Raw genomic sequence first — 21,829 nt, forward strand, 5'->3', positions numbered from 1 at the left:
GTGCTTTTAAGACTTATTTACTGATACTTACCGCACTGCACTGCTCTGTACACTAAAAACCTGAGCAGCACAATTCGGCAACACTGATGAGTGTTATTCACATCTACTAAATGATGTTAAGAAAAAGACATGAAATTTTACTGAATAATTTAATAAAAAACATACCCTTCCCATTCTATCACATACAAGTATAAGAATCATTAAACTAGATTTATACCAAAATATCGGCAGAAGGAGAAATAACCCTCAAAACACTTCTACTGCTTTTTCACCAAAAACAAAGACTTTTCCTCCTATGTTCAGGACTTCCTAAGATTATCCAACAGAGGGCTCCCAGTAGCTATTAAAAAACTTAATTGAGAGCCAAATATACAAACACTAACATATACATACAAATCAGCATACTGCCATCTTAATAACCTGTTCTGTATGCACATACACGTGCACCTACACCCAATTTAGACGTTTGTAAAAGCACACGGTGAAACCACCCAGGTAGCGCCTTGTCATGATTTGTGTGCCGCTGAAGTACACGAGCTCAAGATTTTTTCCAAAACGCTGTTTTTAACTGTGGAAAATGAGTGTACTTTTAAATCATCTTCACCCAAACAACGTTTTCTTATAATTTCTTTACTCTCCCTCGAGAAAAATACTCAGAAAATCATGTGGAGTGAGGTTTGAGTGCTACGTGAGCATCGGCCAGTGGGACGGGCAAGGGCAGAGACTGAACCCGGGCACACACAGCACTTGTTTGCTAAAGCTGATCTACACCTGACAAACTTCATCTCATCAAGACAAAGGTGCAACTGGACCACTTCAGCAAGAGCACATTTCAAACTAGGTTAAACCCTGTTCTCTTTGTTGAGATGGTTACAAAGCGGGGTTGCAGTACAGTAGTATTGAAACACTTAAAGTGATCAGTGTACTTGGTAGATTATGCTTTTCTGACATTCAGGTATCTGAGGTTACTAAAACCCAAACATTTTTAAAATATTTTGCCAATACAGCAAGAAATCTGAGTTTGTGAAGGGTCTTGGTGTGTGCTTTGGGGGTTTAGGAAGGACTGCAGCCATCCGCCAAACTGTCCTTAGAGACTAAAGGTAAAAGGGCCCTATATATGTGTGTGTGTGTATATATATATATATACACAGAGATATACCTTTCACCTGATGTCTCCCAGTAATACTATTCCCCTCACCATTTAAAGGTTTTAATTTCAAATACAGGGCATCATAATGCATTGTGCCATATCTTCTCTCAGTAACATATGCTGAGAATTCCTGTAGACGACACACTTTTAAAAGACATCGAATGCCACAGCCAATGCAGGATCACGTTGCTGTGTCCTGCCTGATGGAAAAATCCTCACTGCATATTATCCACTCAAACACAATGTGATTGTAAGTCAAAGCTATTGCCCTGCAATAAATTAACTTAGTATTTGATGGGTTTAGTAAGCTATTCGCCACAGATAATACATAAACTATTGTACAAGAAGCTTTAAAAAAAGTTTTTACAGGATTAAAAAGAAATTACCTGTCTGTAATTCAGTAAGTTCATTCTGCAGCACCTGCAGATGTGCCCAGAATATTAGCCAACAAGGTATATTTTTTTACTTGTGAGATTTGACTTTTTTTCCATAATAGCATTTGAGCTTGCCTACGGTAATGCTCATTTGCTTTCCTCCATACCTTTACATTCAACTGTGAAAATACATACCTGCACCCTTTTTGCACCTGCTATAAAAGTACACATCTCCTCCACTGAATATCAGTGATTAACTCCTCCAAAACTAGTTTTGCACTTTTATCAGTGCAGGCTTTTTGACCAAAGTCTTAGGAGGTGAAGTACAAAAGATACATTCTGCTGTGTTACACACCACGCTATCAGGTTTGTCTTTCAATTCATAGCAATGTATTCGGTGCTTTCATTCACCCTGCTTTTACCTGCAGTGATACTGCAAAACATGTGGACATGTAAGACCAGTAGAGAAAAATGTATGGTGTTTGCAATGAGGTTCAAGAGCAAACTCAGATGCCATTTTTTGCAGCTGCCCTTGTATTTAGAATCCAGCCATTTCTTAAACTAAATTATAGGTAGCTTTGGCACAGAGGTGTTTGAAAACAATCTCTCCTTTCCCTTTTAACTGGAGATGCAGGTATAAACCAGGCTAGTCTGGCATGCAAAATTATATGCCATTTTAAAGATTCTGACTTTCATCATTATGCAGCCATCATTTTACTAATTAAGTTCAAGAGTATATACAATGCATGTATGGAAACAGCAGTAGTGTAACAAAAATATCAGACGAACTCCAACCCTTTACTTACCACAAGTCTCCATCTTCAATTGTCCTGTCATTTGGGGCTCCAGCATGGCCATAGTGCAAAACAGACGAGTTCTCCCCACTGACAGGCAGAAAGAAAATTCAGCACAATTAGTGGAAGAAGAAATATTAACACACATAACATGAGAAGGACCATTGTAAACATCAGTGCATTCATATCTCAAGCATGAAATTTTGCAGTCTGTGAGAACTGCCCCCGGCCCTGCCCCGGCATGGGCTGCAATAGCACACCCTGCAGCCCCCGCAGCAGAAATGGGCACGGAACGGGCATTTTGCAATTCTGGCTGCAGGATGTGACCTTTCTGCAGAAGGAACTTGGTACAGTTCATATAAATATTTCCCATGTCCATGACAGGGTTAAGGAAGTAATTAGACAATCTTTCAATCTATACCCATTCATTACCTATTAGTAGTAAGTGATATTTTTTCCTATTTGAGGTTAAACATTCTGAGGCATAAAAAAATACATTCTGAGGCATAAAAAACTAACTTCCACTGGAGTAAAATCTGACATTTGACACGCTCTAGGAGTCACTGGGACTGGAAATATCCAGGTGCCCAAGAGCTCCAGTTCACCGCGGGCATGGCCACACGTGGCCTCTTGTGGAGCGGACACCCTGCCCGCTGCCTGGGCAGCACCGCAGCCTACGGTGTCCGCAGCAATAACAGCTAATGTCGTATTAAAAATCACAAAGATTTTTATTCCTGGAAACCTTTCAGACTAAACTGCTGATTCACAGGAATAAAACATCTCCAGAGAAGGGCAGAACCTTTGTTCTGTGCTTCTGAAGCTCCACAATCCATTCAGTGACCTACATTTCGCCTTGGCATCCTCTCTTGTCTACTGATATTCCCCCTCAGGTCTATCAAATATCAGTTAAAAGACTGGTAAAGATCTCAAGCTCTACTTATTTTTCTTTTACTGTTCTCCTCAGATAGATGTTCTCTTTTTCAAAAAGCTAGAATTATATGATATCCAAAAATACATGTGTTGGGACAGAGTTACTGCAGCATCTCTCTGACCCCTCCAGCTGACTTGCCAGTCTGGATCTCCCCTTTCATTAAAACCACATTGGTCATCCTGCTCAAATCTGATTCTTTCAAGTTGTGATGGTGGGAACAGTTTCCTATCTTAGTTGAAAGGAATAGGAGGCTCAATTTCAATGAATCTATTGTTGTATCTGGAGTAAATGTTCCATCTGACATACTCCTCAGACTAGATTTCTGACATGTGCAATTACAAAACCAGTAAATATGTGCTGTATCCAAGAAAGATATTACCTTCAAGATACATCAAATGCTTGTGATCAATTAGATATTTAATAGACCGCTGGTCATTCAGAAATAGTAATTCCATAAGTAATGATTATGGAGGAGAAAGCAGATGGAAGGCTCTAAATATAAGGGGCTGGGTCATGTTAATATATTGAAAGCAATAAGTTTTTATTGTTAAGTATTTTTTAGCAGGTAAATATCACTATGTAATAAGGCAGGGAACAATAATGTTTCAGAATCATGGGAATGATGTTCTGATACAAAGTGTGTTTCTTAAAATTATACACACTCCAAAGGGAAAAATTAAAGTTGTTAATCAAGAATTCAAAAGTCCCACAGAATTAAGACGGCAACAGATTTGTTTCGTGATGTTGGTCCAATGGCTTAAGCACAGTTTTACAACCACAAAACAACAACCCCAAAGCCTGGCATGCACATGCACACGCTCACACACACACACACGCACATTCCGCAGCAGCTTGTCAGGATTTTAGCTGCAGATACTATTCCTTATCTCTCTCTAAAAATGAGGATAAAGCAAGAAAAGCAAATAGCACATGAATATATTTATGATCAACTTTTAAAAAAATTATCATGAAGCTTAAGGGCATGACTCCATACTAATGTATTTGCAGATAGCTTGTTTACTTATCATATGCTGGCACCCTTGGTCTCATATACCATACCAGCTGCATAAACAAGTCATATATTCAAATATGAGCACTGCACAAATGCTTTCAACAACAGACATTGCAAATACAAAGATGGAGGATTTCTTTTGCACACTTTAATGTAAAGATTTTCATTTACAAAATATTTCTTTAAGGTTCGGCACCAACTGTTACGGAAGATGCAGAAAAAATCTGTGTTCCAGCACCGTTAGTGAAGCGTTACACAGCACACAATCTTTCTTGGCATTTGAGACTCCTTATCTGTCACGCACATCTCGGCTCTGCGGCGTAAACGGGATCGTAGCACAGAGAGCACAGTTGGTGCTGAAGGCCAGATACGCACACCATATGCATTTGAGGTTTCTGATGTGTTTGAAGTGATGGGAGTGGGAAGGTCTGCTCACCTGCGACTGGCTCTGGGCAGGTCCCCTGGGCTGAACACCCATTAGCAACTGAGGCACAGCAGACCTGCTCTTCACAGCTCTCCCAGCTGTTTTTCACCCAAAAAAACCCCAGCACATGCAGCGCAGGCCTGGTCCCTGTGTCTGAGCACAGCCCTGCGGCTGGGGACAAGCAGATCTGCTTCAGAAACGCACTACTGACCCGAACTAACACATCCATATGGAAACACCTCCAGCCCGTCCCTGCCAAGAGCTGCAAGTCCAATCACCCTCATGGGAAGCATCTTTACCACCGTCCCAAGGTGGAGGCAGGAAAGATGCTTTAAGAGCAATGCTACAGAAGCAATGTGTACCCACCAGGTAAATGCTACAGCTAGCCAGAAATTGTTTATAACGATTCAGTCAGGTTACCTAGGTGGCTTCAAAACAATTTACACAAAACTCCCAGCCACGGGCAAAGCAAATGAGCCTTCCTGTAGAAGCTATTCTTTTCTTCCCAAGGATAAGCAGTTGAAAGATCTGGCATTAAAGCACCAAATTCGGGATTTAAAACTAAGCGCTGTGGGGAGGTGCGGATCAAGGGCAGCTCTGCTGCCTTCCTGAAGGTCAGCGCCTCTGAAAACCACCGCGCATGGGGATGCCGATGTCTGCCCTCAGGCAGCCAACCTGAACAATTCTCCAAGAGATTTCTCTGTATCTATTTTTATCCTGTTAATAATTTGCCTCTAACTAGTGCCAAAGATGTGTTTGTTACAGAAAAAATTGGGTGAAGCAGTGGAAAAGCTGCAAATTAACACCACTGAGAACGCAGACAGTAGGAAGAGATTCACATCACTAGGAAAGGAAAAAATGTCCCCAACATACATTTAGAAAACACCCTGAAAACAAACGACTAGAAAAAAGAGAGAGAGGAGGAATATCAGCAATATTTTAAGAATAGGACTAAGCTGAGCACCAAGCATTACAAAAAGTGCAGCTATCAGCTGTACATTAAGAACATCTAAAGAAGAACCAACAGACCATTAACAAAACCAGCATACTATTTCCATCATGATTTAAATAATAAAATCAATCCAGAAGGAAGCACTAACAGCCTTCTCTCCACTTTTTCATCTTAGAGATGAAATCTTCAAATGTTGTATTGAAAAGAAAAAAAAGAAAACCAGATACAATAAGAATCCTAGCCTTATCCAGAAAGCTTAACTTATGGTGATCCTCAGATGAAGGAAAGCATTTTACTGCACTGTGTTAATCACTGGTACCGCATTCTGAGAGCTGTCACCTGCCTGGAGACATCTGTCAAGAAGATGTGAACCTAAGTCCAAGGTGCCACAGTATCAAGTAGCAGCTGACGATGGCTTCTGCGGTCATTGCAGATACTGATGCCTCCACCGCCACCAAACTCCACTTGGAAACTGGTGACCAGCGAGTGCCGCCCACCCTGCGGTCACCGGGCAGCACTGTGCGTGTAACTCCACCTTGGTTTGCCCTTTGTAAAAATAGTTACTTGGTACACGAAGACACTGCAATGAGTAATTGATTAGCATTTGAACACTACTCAGAAGTCAATGCTTTGTAGAGTAGTGCTACGTGTATCCAAGGATGTTTATCAAACGCTACCATTCTCATTTAATTGCACTTACGTCCCATCTATTGGAGCTTCAAACCACTTACAAGTTGGCAATGTTTGAAAGCATCACTAACTGCAGGACTAACCTTGCTATGCGATGATCTGTAATACTAATATGTGTCTTTTATTATTCTGAAGTGACTGGAGAGTGAATACATGCAAGTGAATACATAAAGCATATTTGGTCACACCAAATAGCCATTCACCATCTCCTGAAGAGTGTAACAGAGACAGCAACAAATGCATGCACTCAACGTGTGTCAAGTGATTTATTTCTGTACTGAAATATAGTATTGATTACTCCTTATTTTCAGCTTAGTGAGCATCTTTTCTAAAATCTGAATAACAAACTTGGTTTTTATTTAAAAGCACGATTCTCTTCTATGGAAATTATTATCAGGCCTATAATCTAAAAAGGAAAGATCCTGTCAAAATATCACAGTTTTAAGTGTCAGGAAAACAACAAAACTCAGCGTGAATACAATAAAACATAACTATTCAAAAATCCTAATTGCAAAAGCTATTTTGAATCATAAATGTAGTTAAGTGTAATATTTACAATGCATGACATTTTCATGGCAATAAAAAATGCTTATTATTTTTGCCATTATTATGTTAATTGAATTCATCAAATAGATGTACTCACATTCCTTTTATTAGGACCTAGCTTAAAACTTAGCATTATTCATTCTTACTTCATCGCTCGTAGTCAGAATCTACCAATTTACGGGCAAAGGCCTTTGTATTATATCTTATGTAATGATATATTTTTTTAACCAAGTTTGTCTGCACTTTTAATTGTAGTGGAAGGATACGCTGCCAGCTCCCAAGCACACCAGTGAGTCACAATGTTGTTGGGAGCTTGCATCTCAAGGGCAGCCCCTCTCCACCTGTTAGATCTTCTGACAGCTCCGAGGCGGCTCAAACACGGCCCCAGCGCCTGTCACACTCTCCAGCGTGGTGGGACGGGACACCCAGGAATCTCCTGCCATCACCCACTTCTGAACAACTGTTGGGACTTTCCTCCTCCTGGGTTCTCTGAGCCACGTCACACAAGTTCGGGGTTTTTCAGCCCTGTGGAGAGTTTAGTCCGTCCCCATGGGGTCACAGGACCCGCTACACAAGCATACGGTACATGTTTCAGTAGGTTTAGCAAAGCCATTGATGTCCTGTAGCACCCAAACTAGACCCTGCAGCACAGGTTCTGATTCAGTGTAGGTGAATGAAGTCTATATGGCTGTGAAACACTGTACACAGAGAGAGCTTGATTTTACCTTCACAGCCTGTGACAATACCATAGAGATGGAGTCTCGTTTCAACAGGATGTTAATTCTCATGTTATATGATGGTACTTGAAGGAGGAAACTTTTCAGACAATACAGATGCACAATTTGCCATAAAACTGCTCACGCTCCTACTGCAATTTTGCATATAAATTGGAAAATTGCATTTACAAATAAGCAATTAAGTAAACAGCAGAAAGAAGCAAAGATGCTAATTGTCCTTATTGCCTCCAAAGCAATATAACATCATTGTCACTAATGTAAAAAATATTTTTATAAGTGTATGTGACTTCAGTGTAGGGAAAATGTCTGAGTAGCAGCAGATCTACAAGTGGAACATATATATCAACATATATGCCTCATTGAACTGTCATGTATCTCTGATTAGATTAAATCCACTGACTAAAGATTAATCTCTGCACAAAGCACACAGCTGTCCTTCAACATGTATCCTACACTATTCTCCTGAAATTCCTGCAACTATGGGGAGAACTTTCTCAATGTATTCCCAAACACAATACCTTCAACACTAGCTGTTCAGAAAGAAAAAGAGAGCACAAAATGCCAAAAAGATTAGTTTAATCACATCCTAACATTTGAGGCAAAGAATATTGAGAACGATATGAAATACTTAAGGTGTATTTCGAAGAGACTATTTTTGAGCAACAAAGAATAGCTCTAAAGCCCTTCTCCATAATGCTATTTAATAAAAAAGCCAATTGCAGCACAGATGTGACTATAAACATGATCTTGGCAGCAGCAGCAGTCATTGGGGAATCTCTTGAGTGTAGCAGAGTCTGTAACTGAGATGTTTCCTTAAAACACAGTGCTGGCCCCCCTTCTTTGGCTTTTCCAGAGGAAACCATTCAAAACTCACTCTGGTAGCACTTGCAAACACATCATGTGCCTAAGAGGAACAATTTTACCAATATGCAGGGAGAAAGTGACCACAAAGACTGCAATAGCTCAGTATAACCCATCGACTCACCTGCCGCAGATGCAAGTGTAGGAAGTGTGCCGCATGCCACCTCGAGTGTAGCAGTAGTGCTGGAACAGGCTGCAAAGAACAGAAAGGTGGTAATTAATAATATATTCAAAACCAGCACAAGACGGGGAGGAAAGCAAGTCTCGCTTGAGTACAGCTGTGCTGGTGCAAGCGCCCAGCTCCCTGATGAGGCTCTCTGCCCGTTTCTGCTCGGCTAAGCACTCAAATTCACCCACATCCACAGCTCAGCATCCTCCTGAGCATCACGCGATTTCCACAAAGCCCACTAAGCAACTGTGCAGCAGAGCAGAGGGGCTCCAGTGCAGCTCAGTAACTGCAAATGCCCAATTCCTTAACAACTCAGCACAGAAACGCAAATTATTGTTGGCAAAGGTATTAATAGTTCATCTGAGCATAGAACAAACAGGATGGTAACAATCAGAGGCCAAACTGGCCAAACTCTCCCAAGTGGAGCTGAGAAAACCACTTCTTGCTGCATTTCAGGTACACAATCACATCCATGATCCTTACTTCGAACCCTGACGCCTTCAGTCTATGGTGTGTAGATTTGGCAAAAGTGAAGTCCAACCAACCCTTCACAGGGCAAAGCTCTTCTTCCAAGTAATTTCAGCAGAAGCTCTCTCATTTTTACCACCTCAACGATACGCTCTGCTACAGCTGAACTAAATAAGTCTGTACCTAAATACCATTATGATCCTCCCCTGCCCAAAGATGGGGAAAAAAAAATAACACAGACTCAATTCCAACAGCAAGAAGATAATGTAATAACATTAAGCTGAGTCCTCAATAACCTATAAAGAACACCACAATACAATATTGTTTGCTTTTGCGTATGCGACGGACAGGGAAGGGAAAGAAAAGCAGCCTCGGGCTCTCCAACAGTTCTCCTCTTGCAATGCTGTCCTGTTGGACCAGCTGTTTGGCCTTAAAACCATTAAAACATTTTCATCTTCACTGTCAAAGTCCCCTTCACATGCGGGCAGATGTGTCCAAAGCACAATTAATATAGGATTAGGTGCTTTAAGAGCTAAGCACATATCATGGATCCTTTTATTCTTTTTGAAATACGCTCTAATTACAATCCGATTCCCTTTAATACTGAAAGAATTTCGAAAACTCATTTGTTGTAATACTGAAATAATGTCATTAACACAGTGATAATGGTGCTGTTCAAGGAATAGAGGTGTTGTGATTCTGTCCTTCTGCAGCAGCAACCCAAAGAACACAATTCAAATTCTTTGAAGGATATTAGAGACATTACATGCTTGTAAATCCACACCAGATTTTAAAATTACACAAAATGGCGGGATTTAAAGAGAAACAAAACAAAACATACAAATACACAAGGAAAAAGAAAAGCTTACATTTAGAGACTTCTTAGGGAGCCCCAGTGTATAAAATCTCTTTTCTCCTCAAAATGCTGTGGTTTTACAAGCTAGAAATACTAATTGGTATTGCCCCGGAAACCAGGAATGGCCACAAGCAGGTCAAGCAACAGAGAAGCTGAGGAGAAACTCAGTGAGAGCGCAGTAGAGACATCACTAAATTGAGCTAATAAAAGTTATCACCTAAACTGTCATTTGCTCCGATGTAGACATTTCACATGAAACCCAGTTAGCTGTGCTTTTCCCTAGCGTGCCGCAGGCAGGGTTTGCTCTGTAAGACAGGACACTATGCACAAGCATTGTGTGCAACAACATATTACACCGTTATATATGTACAGTTATATTTTAGGAAGCAACTTTAGGTATACTTTATAGACCCTTCACCTTAAATGATTGAATAAACTATCTCCTCTAGACAGCAACTTTCAGTAACCTTCCGAAGAGCTTTAAAAATGAAATAATGACGGTTGTAAACATCTTTCCATCAGCAGTGATGCAGGGATACCAGGGTTTATTTTTCCATATGACAACTGATCACATATTCATGGTTGCAATTTATATGAAACCATGCAGCCAAGTAATAGTATTCACCTTTTGCAGTACTCCCTGATTAGCAGTAAAAAGTGGTAAATAAATTAAGACATGCTTCATATAATCCAGCTGCTGCCTGAACTTTGTTTCTGTTTTCTAAGAAAATAACCTGATTGTTTCATCCAACATCATGGGCTTTCTTTTAAGAGCAAGCAAGAAGTGGTGGTTTTGCGACTGAACGCAAGATAGCACAGCTTTGCCAGGTAATGAGTTTTCTTCTAGAAAAAACACTCATATCACTTTTTTGAACTTATTTTTCCAGGCTATGATTCATCAGAAACATGTTCATGCAGCTGAGGAAAAAATCCAGCATTTCTCTCAGAGACAGGTAACATCCTCGTATACACGCCTTATCCAAGCGAAGGATTGTGTGTCCCTTTGACGGCAAACGCTGCTTTTCAAAGCTGAAAAACGTGTCTCTGGAATTAGAGAAACTGACAGCACTTTGTAGTTAAATCCTGGTTCCACCAGACTTCTTCACACCAGGATTTCACCATCTACACACTGCAAGAACCTTGATCCAAAAGTGAGATACAAAAGCATGGAGTCTGAAATAGTTGGATGGAATATCATTTAATCTGGCACTCCACGTGTATTTCAAATATCGCATCTTGAACTTTGCCTGGTTTTTATGATTGGAGGATATATGTGTTTAGGCAGTTTTATGCTGGTGCTCAATGCCTTGCCGTGAGCTTTTAATGCAGCCAACAGATACGAAAGTTAAGCACCTCTTTCTCTTTTTCTTCTTTCATGGGTTTCAAAGCTTCCCGTCATGTTTTATGCAATATTTCCCTGGGGGGTGTATGTACCACTTATCATGCACATACTACCTTGCTGGTGTACACAGACCAGCCATCCGTGTATTCACATGCCAGATGTTACCTTTTAAACACATACAGCTTTGTTTGAGCTGGCATGGGTTTTGCATAGCTTGTGAAACTTCTTTTTTTTAACGTAGAGGTACATCCTGGGTTTGGCACTTTTTGTTTTGGCCAAAAACATCAGCTTCTTTAACTGATGGACAAGGTGTGGAGATTGAAGGTAGTTTAAAAACTGCACCGTTTTTTCCATTAACTTAAAAAAGAGCAAGTATTAAACACCATCGACTCAAGTAAACCTCCCATAAGCGCAAATTTGCTGAGGGACAAGCCAATGTTATCCCCGCTGCCCTGCTGAGTCTTGCCAGCCTTATTGACTATACTGACTTGAGAGAGAAGAAAACTCCGCCTTCAGAAATAATGGGTTCTTCATCATTAGGAATGACAGATAAAGTATATTCTTGCTGTTTTTGAGATCTCATGGAGTGTTGCATACATACTTCAAAACAGCCTAAAAAGCCACTAAAGTAAAACCTTCTATGAATAGTCTTTCTGAACCTCTCTGACAATGGTGCTTGTGTCTGATGATCATCTTTGGTCCAGTTTCTGCTGCTACCTAATGCACACTGACAATTACAATCAGATCTGCGCTATGAATGTAAATTGAATCAAAGAAAGTAGTTTAACATCAACAGTTTTTCTAATTTAAGTGGATTTACAGAATAAAAGCACTTAGAGCAGGAGGGATAGAAACCATCTGCAATGACTTCCCTAACACTTTATCCTTATTTTCAATCTTCCTCAGCACTAGAACACAACATAAACGTGCACTCAGCAGAGTGTGATTTTTATTTCCCAAAAGAAGTAATCTCTAATTTGAATTCTCATCAGCTCTTCTAGAGTTATAACAAATATTTATAAGAAAACCACACTTTGCATTCTCAGCTATCCACTCCCCAAACCAAGACACTTCTAGATCAAAAAGGTTCCATTTCTAAGTGAAAATCCAACCGAGTATTTTGGCCTATATCTTACAAAACGGGTAGAGACCGTAATTACACATCATACAGTAAGTACGGAGAAAAGAGAGATAGAGAGGTGACAAAAAGAGGCGAGGCTAACTGATAAAAGCCCTATTAAGAACTTAAGCCAAGTTTCTATATCACTGCCCAATACATCTTCTGAGGGTTCCTCTACCCCATCTCACATCCTCGGTAATTACAGGGAAGCACTGCAGAACAAGATGCGCACACCACTTGGGGATGGAGGAACAATTACTCATTCCAAGGCTGCTGATGAAGGAGGATCGAAGCCACTGAATAACCCTGTTCATTATTCCCAGATACCAGAGCCACGTCAAGAATACCTGTTGGATACTGGTAGTTCAGGAACCAGATTTTTAGACTGTGTATCAGAGAGATCTGCTGTGAGAAACACAACTTGCCTTGTGAAGCATACAATGTACAAAAAAGTCAAGGACGCTCAGGTCACTATCTCATTAAGGTGTTTATACTGAAAATATATATTTATATAAAAAAAAATTTCACACTAGATCACTCACTGTTTTGAGGATGTTTCAGATCCACAATAATTTCCTCAGTGTACCTTTGAGAAAGTTGCTTCCTAATAAAAAGAAACCTTTACACACTTCAAAAATAGTATTCTTTGAACACAGCCCTTGAGACTTGCCTTGAAATGCAAGCAGGTGGTTTTGAACTATAAATTGGAAACCACAGCAGCTTAAGGGAGTTCTGTACAGAACTTGGAGGATTTTCTGTAGTGTGGTGGGGTTTATTTTTTTTCTGTTCTTTTTATTTTTTTTTAAATGAATATAGTTGGAGTATGTAGGTGAATATCTATTAGTTATCTGTGCACTGAATTACCTTTGAATTACAACTAGAATGTGCCCTTATGCTTTTGTACAGTGTAAATATCAAGCGCAGCCACGAGACAGGCTAAAACCCAAAGCTTTTCTAAAGAATTCACAAAAGGCCAAATTCTCCAAAGCTGATCTCTCTATTGATACCAGGAATGAAAGCCATTGTTCTAATCATTTAGACACATAAGTATCTTCACATGAGAAAACTATAAAACCCAAATAACACACTACTGTTAAACCACAGTAAACATAATTTGTCCAAGATATCTAAAGTCTTTATAATTAGCATTAAACTAGGCTGGAAGAACCGCACATGCAGGAAAGAAAAGGAGGTGCCAGTAACAGCCACCAGTGGACACACAAGCAAGGCGAGTGATGCTTTCCCTAATCCCACACTAGACACTATGAGGCTCTTAAATACTGAGCATTTTCCTTTGTTAACCAATTTACCCTGGTAATGTCATTTATTTTCTACGGACAACTAGATGCTTTCAGGCTCAGTTTATCCAATCGTATTTTCATTTAGTTCACAACACAACGCTGCAGTATTGCATAACACATCTGAGGTTGTTTTACCACAAAAAAGGGTCAGTGCTTCATTGCAAAAAGTAAAGAAGGGGAGTGGGGAAGAGCGGGAGGAGTAATCCAGTTTACTATTAATAAATAAATAGTGGATTACAAACTTGCAGCAGAACAAGAAAATTAGCTCTATGAGCAGATGAGCAAAGGTTCCTTCTGTAACTCGTAAACAATATCATTAAAGATTTACAAAAGCAGTGTTATTATTTAAGTAGTCTACATGACTGGAAATTGTTTAGAGCAGAGCTTAGTGCTCTGGAAACAAACCCACTGACATCTTAAACCTAACTTAAACCTAACTTTACCCTGCTTCTAATGAAAACGTTAGAGATTCAAACTGTTGGCTGGGTTACTTTCCAGATAGATTGATGTTTCTTTTAACAGCTCTTTCTGAATTTAAATCTTTTTTTTTTTTTTTCCATGATGAGGAAAGGGCAAGAGTTTTAATAGACATAGTTTTAAATGAAGATTTAAAGAAGTGCATATACCCACTCTCACTTGATTTGTCTTTCATCTAATTCTATGCTGGTGTGAAAATTCTCTGTCTTACTCTGAAAATTCATCAAAATACGTGTTTTCACAGAAGTTCAGCTCACTCATTTAATTAGCAATGTTGAAATGAAAACAATTATTATGTAAGTCTATACCCTCATACTCAGGCGCTGCTTTTCTAGAAGACTGGCAAGACAACTGAACAGGTACCTTAGAAACAGGAGAATTGTCAGACTTCTCCGTAAATATGCCTTTTCAATAAGTCAATCTTTACATTGACACTCAAGAAGCCTTTTAAGAAAGTCTTCAAGTGTGGTTGTTAAATTATTATTTTCCTGAAACGTTCAACTAAGAAAATTCAGCTGTCATTTGTCAAAATTGTTTGATTCATCTCCATAAAAACTCGTTGACTTACGGATTCAATGTTATGACTACTGAACTGTCGAAATCATTGCAGTTAGGGTTCCATACCAACTGAGCTAAGATATTAATAGTACAAACCTGCAAAGATTTTAATGTTAATTCCAGAGGCGCTGCGTCTGCCGATGGGCTGGTACAGAGAACACTAACAGTATCACAGTATGATTGGGATTGGAAGGGACCTCAAAAGATCATCCAGTCCAATCCCCCTGCTGGAGCAGGAACGCCCAGGTGAGGTCGCACAGGAACATGTCCAGGCGGGTTGGAATGTCTGCAGAGAAGGAGACTCCACAACCTCCCTGGGCAGCCTGGCCCAGGCTCTGTCATCCTTACTGAGAAGAAGTTTTTTCTCAAATTTAAGTGGAACCTCTTGTGTTCCAGCTTGATCCCATTACCCCTTGTCCTATCATTGTTTGCCACCGAGAAGAGCCTGGCTCCATCCTCCTGACACTCACCCTTTATATATTTATAAACATTAACAAGGTCACCTCTCAGTCTCCTCTTCTCCAAACTAAAGAGACCCAGCTCCCTCAGCCTTTCTTCATAAGGGAGATGCTCCACTCCCTTAATCATCTTCGTTGCCCTGCGCTGGACCCTCTCCAGCAGTTCCCTGTCCTTCTGGAACTGAGGGGCCCACAACTGGACACAATATTCCAGATGTGGCCTCACCAGGGCAGAGCAGAGGGGAAGGAGAACCTCTCTCGATCTACTGACCACACCCCTTCTAATCCACCCCAGGATGCCATTGGCCTTCCTGGCCACAAGGGCCCAGTGCTGGCTCATGGTCATCCTGCTGTCCACCAGGACCCCCAGGTCCCTTTCCCCTACACTGCTCTCTAATATGTAATTTCCCAACCCCAACAGGGGTTACCCAAAGGACTGCATCAGAGCTCCAGAGAGTCAAAGAACCAGCATTAACTGACAGAACAAGCATAAATAGCACAAGAGATTGCCATCGCTGAGATTGTAGCTATGATTAGACCACTGTGAGTAATTAACAGAATGGATGTGAATAAGTGTCCCTGCAGCTGGCAGAGGCGCAGCCCCGGAGCGCACCGCACCGCAGCACAACTGCCCACCAGCCGGTGCTCAACACGGCACCGCGGGGACACGGCTGCAGAGCACGAGTTCAAGGTGGGAACTGGTTCTCCTCCCGCACCGTGGTAACGTCACCTTCCGCACGCTGCTCCACGCCTGCCCGGCAGCCTGGAACTCCCGTCTGCTGTGTCTCGGCAGCTGACAGCAGCGGGATCTCCTCCTGTGCTGCTCCCACGCAGCAACGTGGCAGCTCTGACACCTTGAATCCTGCATTTACTTTCATCCGTTTTCTACAGCAGAAGGGTTTTTAAAGAAGCGTTCCATCTTCACCAAGTACATAACTGGAAAGCAGATCCCACTCCCGCACTACAGAGCGATGATCATTAAGACAGGTCTCCATTTTATTTCTTCGCCCATGCTAAAGTCTACTTGGAGTCACATTCAGTAGTAACGAGGCAGAACTAAGTTCTGCACTGGTCTAAATTTCATACTTAATCTAATATTATGGAAAGAGATGGCATCAATTTTTCTTAAGACTCATTGCTCCATTTCCAGCCCTAATAATTCTAGATCTCGACTGGCATATTTTAAATTAAATTTTTTGCAGTTTAAACCTACTTATCAACAGCTAATTAACGAGGTCTAAATCCTTTGATGACAGAATGATTAAACCGCGTTTTAACTAATCCATCTTTAATTAAAATGCTGCCAGCAAACCATTTCTGGATGTGTAAAAAGGACACATTTATAGATGCTCACTCTTTAACTATGCATTATGTAAAGCCAATAATTAGAAGAACTCATGGTTTCAATTATATTTTAATTACTGTTACATATAAAACATGCTTTAATAGATGTAATGCAATACATTTTCTTTCCTTACAACACACTAATCATTCCTATTGGGGTGACAACCAAATAAAAGGAAGTTTAATATATGCGCTAGTACAGGAATCTTGTTTTAGCTTTGAGCCAATTCTCCCTCCATTTCTTCTTCGCAGCAGAAAGGTACTTAATTATCTCCAAACCTTAAACCCAAATGAATCCCTATAAATCCCTGTTCAAACTTTAAAAGGAGATTAGCAGTAACTGACCGTAATAAAGATAAATGCTTCATCCTTATTATTATACTTGCATGTCTCCAAGTTTCTTCAAATCAAAATATGAGGCTACTAAAAAACCTGCTAGTAAAGAAAAAATATAAGATGACGTCTCTACCAATTTTCCTACTTCTTTCCTTTACAATTTCAGGAAACAACATGAGCCACGAGATGCTTTAGTAATTCCAAGAGCCATCAATTTTAATTTATTTAGGGTATCCTTTACCTCCATCTGGGAGGGGCAGGCAGGTACATGAACATAATGTGGTGTCTGCAGCCAACTCCCCATTACCTGCATTAATGGGAGGCGGAGACTTATAAATATGAAATTGATGGAAGTTTAACTGCTCTTTACTATGGCTAAGTCAGTTTTTAATGCAAATATGGAACAAATTATTTCTTTCTGAATCACAGATAGCTGCTCGGGAACACTCAGCATCCTGTAGCAATACAACCTTTAAAATTGCATGTTACTACAATAGATATTTTTTACTGAGACAACCTGAAATTCCATAAATTACAGTTATTAAACATGTTTCTAAACTCTGCATGTTCCAAGTGGTTTTATAACACAGAAAATTCAGTCTTAGGGTTTTGCTGCCTTCAGTGATCTGAATCTGGCATGAGGAAACTAATAAGCTTATGGCCAAAGCCTGCTTAATTTACTCATTAAATTGTACTCTACAAATATTCAAAAAGTTGTATTATGTTATTTCTACTGACTCAGATATGTTAAATTTAATTTTCATAAGCTGATTTCTACTATTTGGATAGATTAATGAAATTGCTGATATTTCAGTTTACTTCAACTTTTCTCTAGGAAAAAAAATAGCATTCAGCAAACTCTGATAGTAAGACGCTTTCACATCACAAGCGCCTACGATGAAGTCACTGAACATACTGACGTTGAAATATCCGCACAACAAGACTTAAGCCGTTGCGTAGTTTGATTTATATAAATCCTCTCCTCTCATCTCCCTCTCTGTCTATTCCTGCTTACAGAGCAAACTCTTGTGGGCAGGGAATATATTTTACTACCTTACAAAGTGCATTGTCCATTTATATTCTGAGTAAACAACAACAGCTTATTATGAAGAGTATATGAACTGTATCTCCTTGAGAGAGAGCCTATCTGGAAGGGTAATTTTGAATATTTATGTATTCACAAATAACAGATATCAAGAACGAATGCTGATGTGGCAACACGCTTTATCAAGGCTTATCAAGAGTACTCCTTACTTTTAAAAAGATTACAGGAGATCTACCTTGAAAACAACCAACCAACCTCCCTCTTAAATTTACGACGTATGGCATCAAATTGCTGCGCCACCATGTCAGGAGTGCAGTGTTGCCAACACAAGTGACAAGCACACAAATGAGACGGTCCCTCCTCGTATCACCTGTCCTCCCAACTAGGTCACTGTTTTTACTGTCTCTTACAGTGCCTCCCAATACGACGCCAAGGACAAATTCGTTTAAGGACTGCATGTGTAGTAATATTAAATAAGAAGAAATATTCAAGAAGAAATATTTTAGCTGTTAGAAGCACCAGGGAAGGGCAGTAATAAGGCAAATACCAGAAATAACATTATGATAGAAGCTAATCAGATATAGATAGATGGATAGATGGATAGATGGACAGATGGACAGATGGATAGATGGACAGATGGACAGATGGACAGATGGATAAGGCAACAGCTTGTCTTACTTGAGGTATTTAAATGCTAACTATAGTAACTGCTTTTGTTTTAAGATGGCACTTTGGCCAGCAAGTGCTATGATTTCTGCCTGCAGAGCCTCTGCCGCAGCCAGGGCACAGCACGCCAACACCAGCTGCACACTTGCTTTCGTGTTGAGTGAGTCTTGTATGCTGGAGTAACGCGGAAAGGGAACGGTAACCGACGTTTTCTTGGGGGGATACTTTTTTGGAGGAGCTCATGCCAGACAGTTTTACCTCCCAGAAGGCAGAACTCTGCCAGCCCACCTGGATCTCCCACACGCTCTCTGGAGTAACGCAGCACATTGCTGCTTCCCCAGCAGAGAACACACAACTCAATATTGAACGTCTGGTGAAGTATTTCCGAATCATCTAGTTAACTCCAGAACGCTATCCAAACTTTTCTTAAAATTGCTTTTTTCCTTGCCCCCAGAAGCCTAGGGTAAGATGGTATGTTTGGCTGGGTCTGCCCCCAGATGTTGTATCGTCAAAAGAAAAGGAAGTTTTCCTGGCTTGTGCAGAGAAATGACAGATCAGAGATGTCCTTCCCTAATCTTTCTGACCATGCTTCAAGGGTCCTGGTCGTATAAAATGAGTGAATAGCTGCCCAGAGGACTACACCATTTACCACAAATTACTTCTTTATGGAAGAATCAATTTTATATTCTCCTGAATTTCAAACACTTGCCTCTTCAATCCAATGGAATTACTCCATTGAGAGTCAAGCCTGAGATAGATGACTCCAAGGATCTACTCTTGGGGCTTTTTTAACTGTCTGTTATAAAAATCCAGAGAGGACTTTTAAGTCTCTGAAAAAGACTCTGAGTAAAGAAAACATGTATCAACACTTTAACATTATATGGCTAAAAGTGTCCAGATTAATCTGTTGAGTTGCCAACAATCTTCTGTCCCAGCAGACCAGAAAGCTAAATTCAAGTCCATCTGATACAACAGAACTAGAAAGTGTTAAGAGACAGAAGAGGCCAGGCTCCTCTGCACAGTGTCCTGGAAACTCCAACAAACGTGTTTTTCTGCTCAAGCAGGGGGAAATTTGCAAAGCTGAACTCATGGGAATAAAGCTTTAAAAACAGATTAACTAATTTCAACTCCTAAGAAAACAATATGCAACTTTCAAAAGAAACACTATTGCAAGACATGGGGAACAAAATTAAATGCGTTCAGCAGAGATTATTCAAACAGCTCCTGAGCTCCTGAAGTCTCAAGAAGAAATCCATAATGCTGATTGTGGTTCCTTTAGTCCACGGTGCAGAGTACGAATCATCATTCAGGGGAAAGCGAAGGGAAAGTGCACCCTACACAGAACTTCCAACAATTCAAGCTGTCACGCAAGGCTTGACAAATCCACTTGCCTGCTCATAAGTGACACACCGAAAATTGCTCAGCTCAGTGCTCATCAGTTTCTGCAGATCTACTGCTTTTATTAGAAAGAATGAAAACCATAAGGATTAGAAAGATGACATCAATCAGCTATAAATGAGCCTAACACTTCACTGCATGCCTAAAACTCTGAGGATGTTTCGCTTACTCCACTCTTGGCACCAGCAGAGCCTTCACTAGCAACAAATAAAACAATAATTCCAGCAGCTGGACAACAGTAGAACTTTTGGATCTGTCAAAAAAATGAAAGAAGTTTTGTCCTGATGCTGCACATATACTTAGGGCTCAAAACTGCTTGTGTCAAGATGTGAAACTGCATAGCAAAGCCACATCTGCCGGGAGGACCAGTCATGGTCTTGCAGCAAAATGGCATCATCTGTTCTCTCTGTACAGAAGATTTGTCACCCACAACCCAGGGCTCCTCAGGGGCAGGATTTGCAGGACAGCAGCTCCCAGACCAAGCCCACGAGGTTCACACTGCTTCCTGCTGATGTAGATGAGCAAGGAATCCCATCCCCAAAGACACTGGCAAAAGATCTGCACAGCCATGCTGCCCTAAAGCGCAGCACAGGGTGCAACGTAACCCACATCCGAGCAGCAGCGGGTTGGTCTCTTAACATTCTCAACACTTATTTCCTGTCTTGCAAATCCCCACAACAGGGTCATGAGCAGATCCAACACACAGTCCAGGATGCCTACAAGCCATAGGCCCTTGCTCTGCCAGGAATAGAAAAGTGTTTTAAATACTTATTGATTCAGCTGGCAATTATCTTTTCGCTGGTATATTATACCTTTCATCTCCCTCTGGAGGTGCCTAGACACAGAAGCGGTAAACCGCTTTCACTGGACTCAGTGAACTTATGAGGTATTAACAGAAATGTGGACTTTATTTGCCATTCCTCACTGACAGAGCGAGTATCAGACGAGATTAGGGCCGAAACCCCATATGCAGGCTATAGGAGCCGCCACTCTCACCATCAGATTTGACGGGTCTCCACAAACACAAGCCCAAGAGATCTGGCTCACACCCCAAGCACCGGACAAAGGACCAAGACCAGGGGTATGTCAGAAGACCAGGACATGCTGTTGAAGACAATGTCACGTCAGAGGGCAGTGAGGGCTGCTGAATTCTCTGAATTCAGGGTAAAGCTTAGGAAACATTGACAACTGGTTGGCTCAGACACGTGCATTTTTATACTTAATTTGCCTAAGTAGTTACTTAGGTAAATCTTTGCCAAAATAAGATGGTTTTCAATTTAAAAAGCACTGATTTTGTAAAAAGGTGGAATTAACCATTTCTCTTGTTTACGGATTATATCTTACATATATTCCTCAGTATATATTTGAGTTTGGCTTCACCAAACGGCTACTACACACATTGGGGCTTTTTGTTTAAGCACCCAAGTAGTCCCCAGCAGTACCTGAACGCTCTTTAAGGGAGTTGCTGTATTTACCAAAATGACTATTCTTGGATAATTCAGTGTGTAGGCACTTGCATTTCCCAAGGGAAAAGTATTCCTTGCCATCGCTTCCAAAATGTAGCTGACATTAGAATACATTAGCTGTGACTTTCTACACAGGCATCTGATACAAAAGTACTATAAAGAGAGATTTGAAAAATATTACCTTGGACTAGATTCATTCCCCCGAGGTAATTAAGCCTTTGTTCTGATGCATACATAAAAAGCTCATTAGCTGTTTCTGAGAAAGTTTCACTACACAGAAGACATGCTGTTTGCAAACTCTCATGTCTCAGTTATTTCCAGATCACAAGTCCAGTATTCCGTAGCTTTCAACTA

General features: G+C 40.6%; 1 protein-coding gene across 1 annotated transcript in view; it reads right to left on the minus strand.

Moving 5' to 3' along the window:
• Positions 1 to 21,829, minus strand: part of PEPD (peptidase D) — a 133,084-nt gene that overhangs the window by 49,774 nt on the left and 61,481 nt on the right. The window contains exons 10-11 of the mRNA XM_082062963.1: positions 8,596 to 8,664; positions 2,331 to 2,408 (exon numbers count right to left, since the gene is read on the minus strand). Coding sequence (XP_081919089.1) covers positions 2,331 to 2,408; positions 8,596 to 8,664 — 147 coding nt within the window. The remainder of the gene's footprint in view (positions 1 to 2,330; positions 2,409 to 8,595; positions 8,665 to 21,829) is intronic.

This window comes from Streptopelia decaocto, assembly GCF_964273445.1.
Source record: "Streptopelia decaocto genome assembly, chromosome: 11".
Lineage (NCBI taxonomy): Eukaryota > Metazoa > Chordata > Aves > Columbiformes > Columbidae > Streptopelia > Streptopelia decaocto.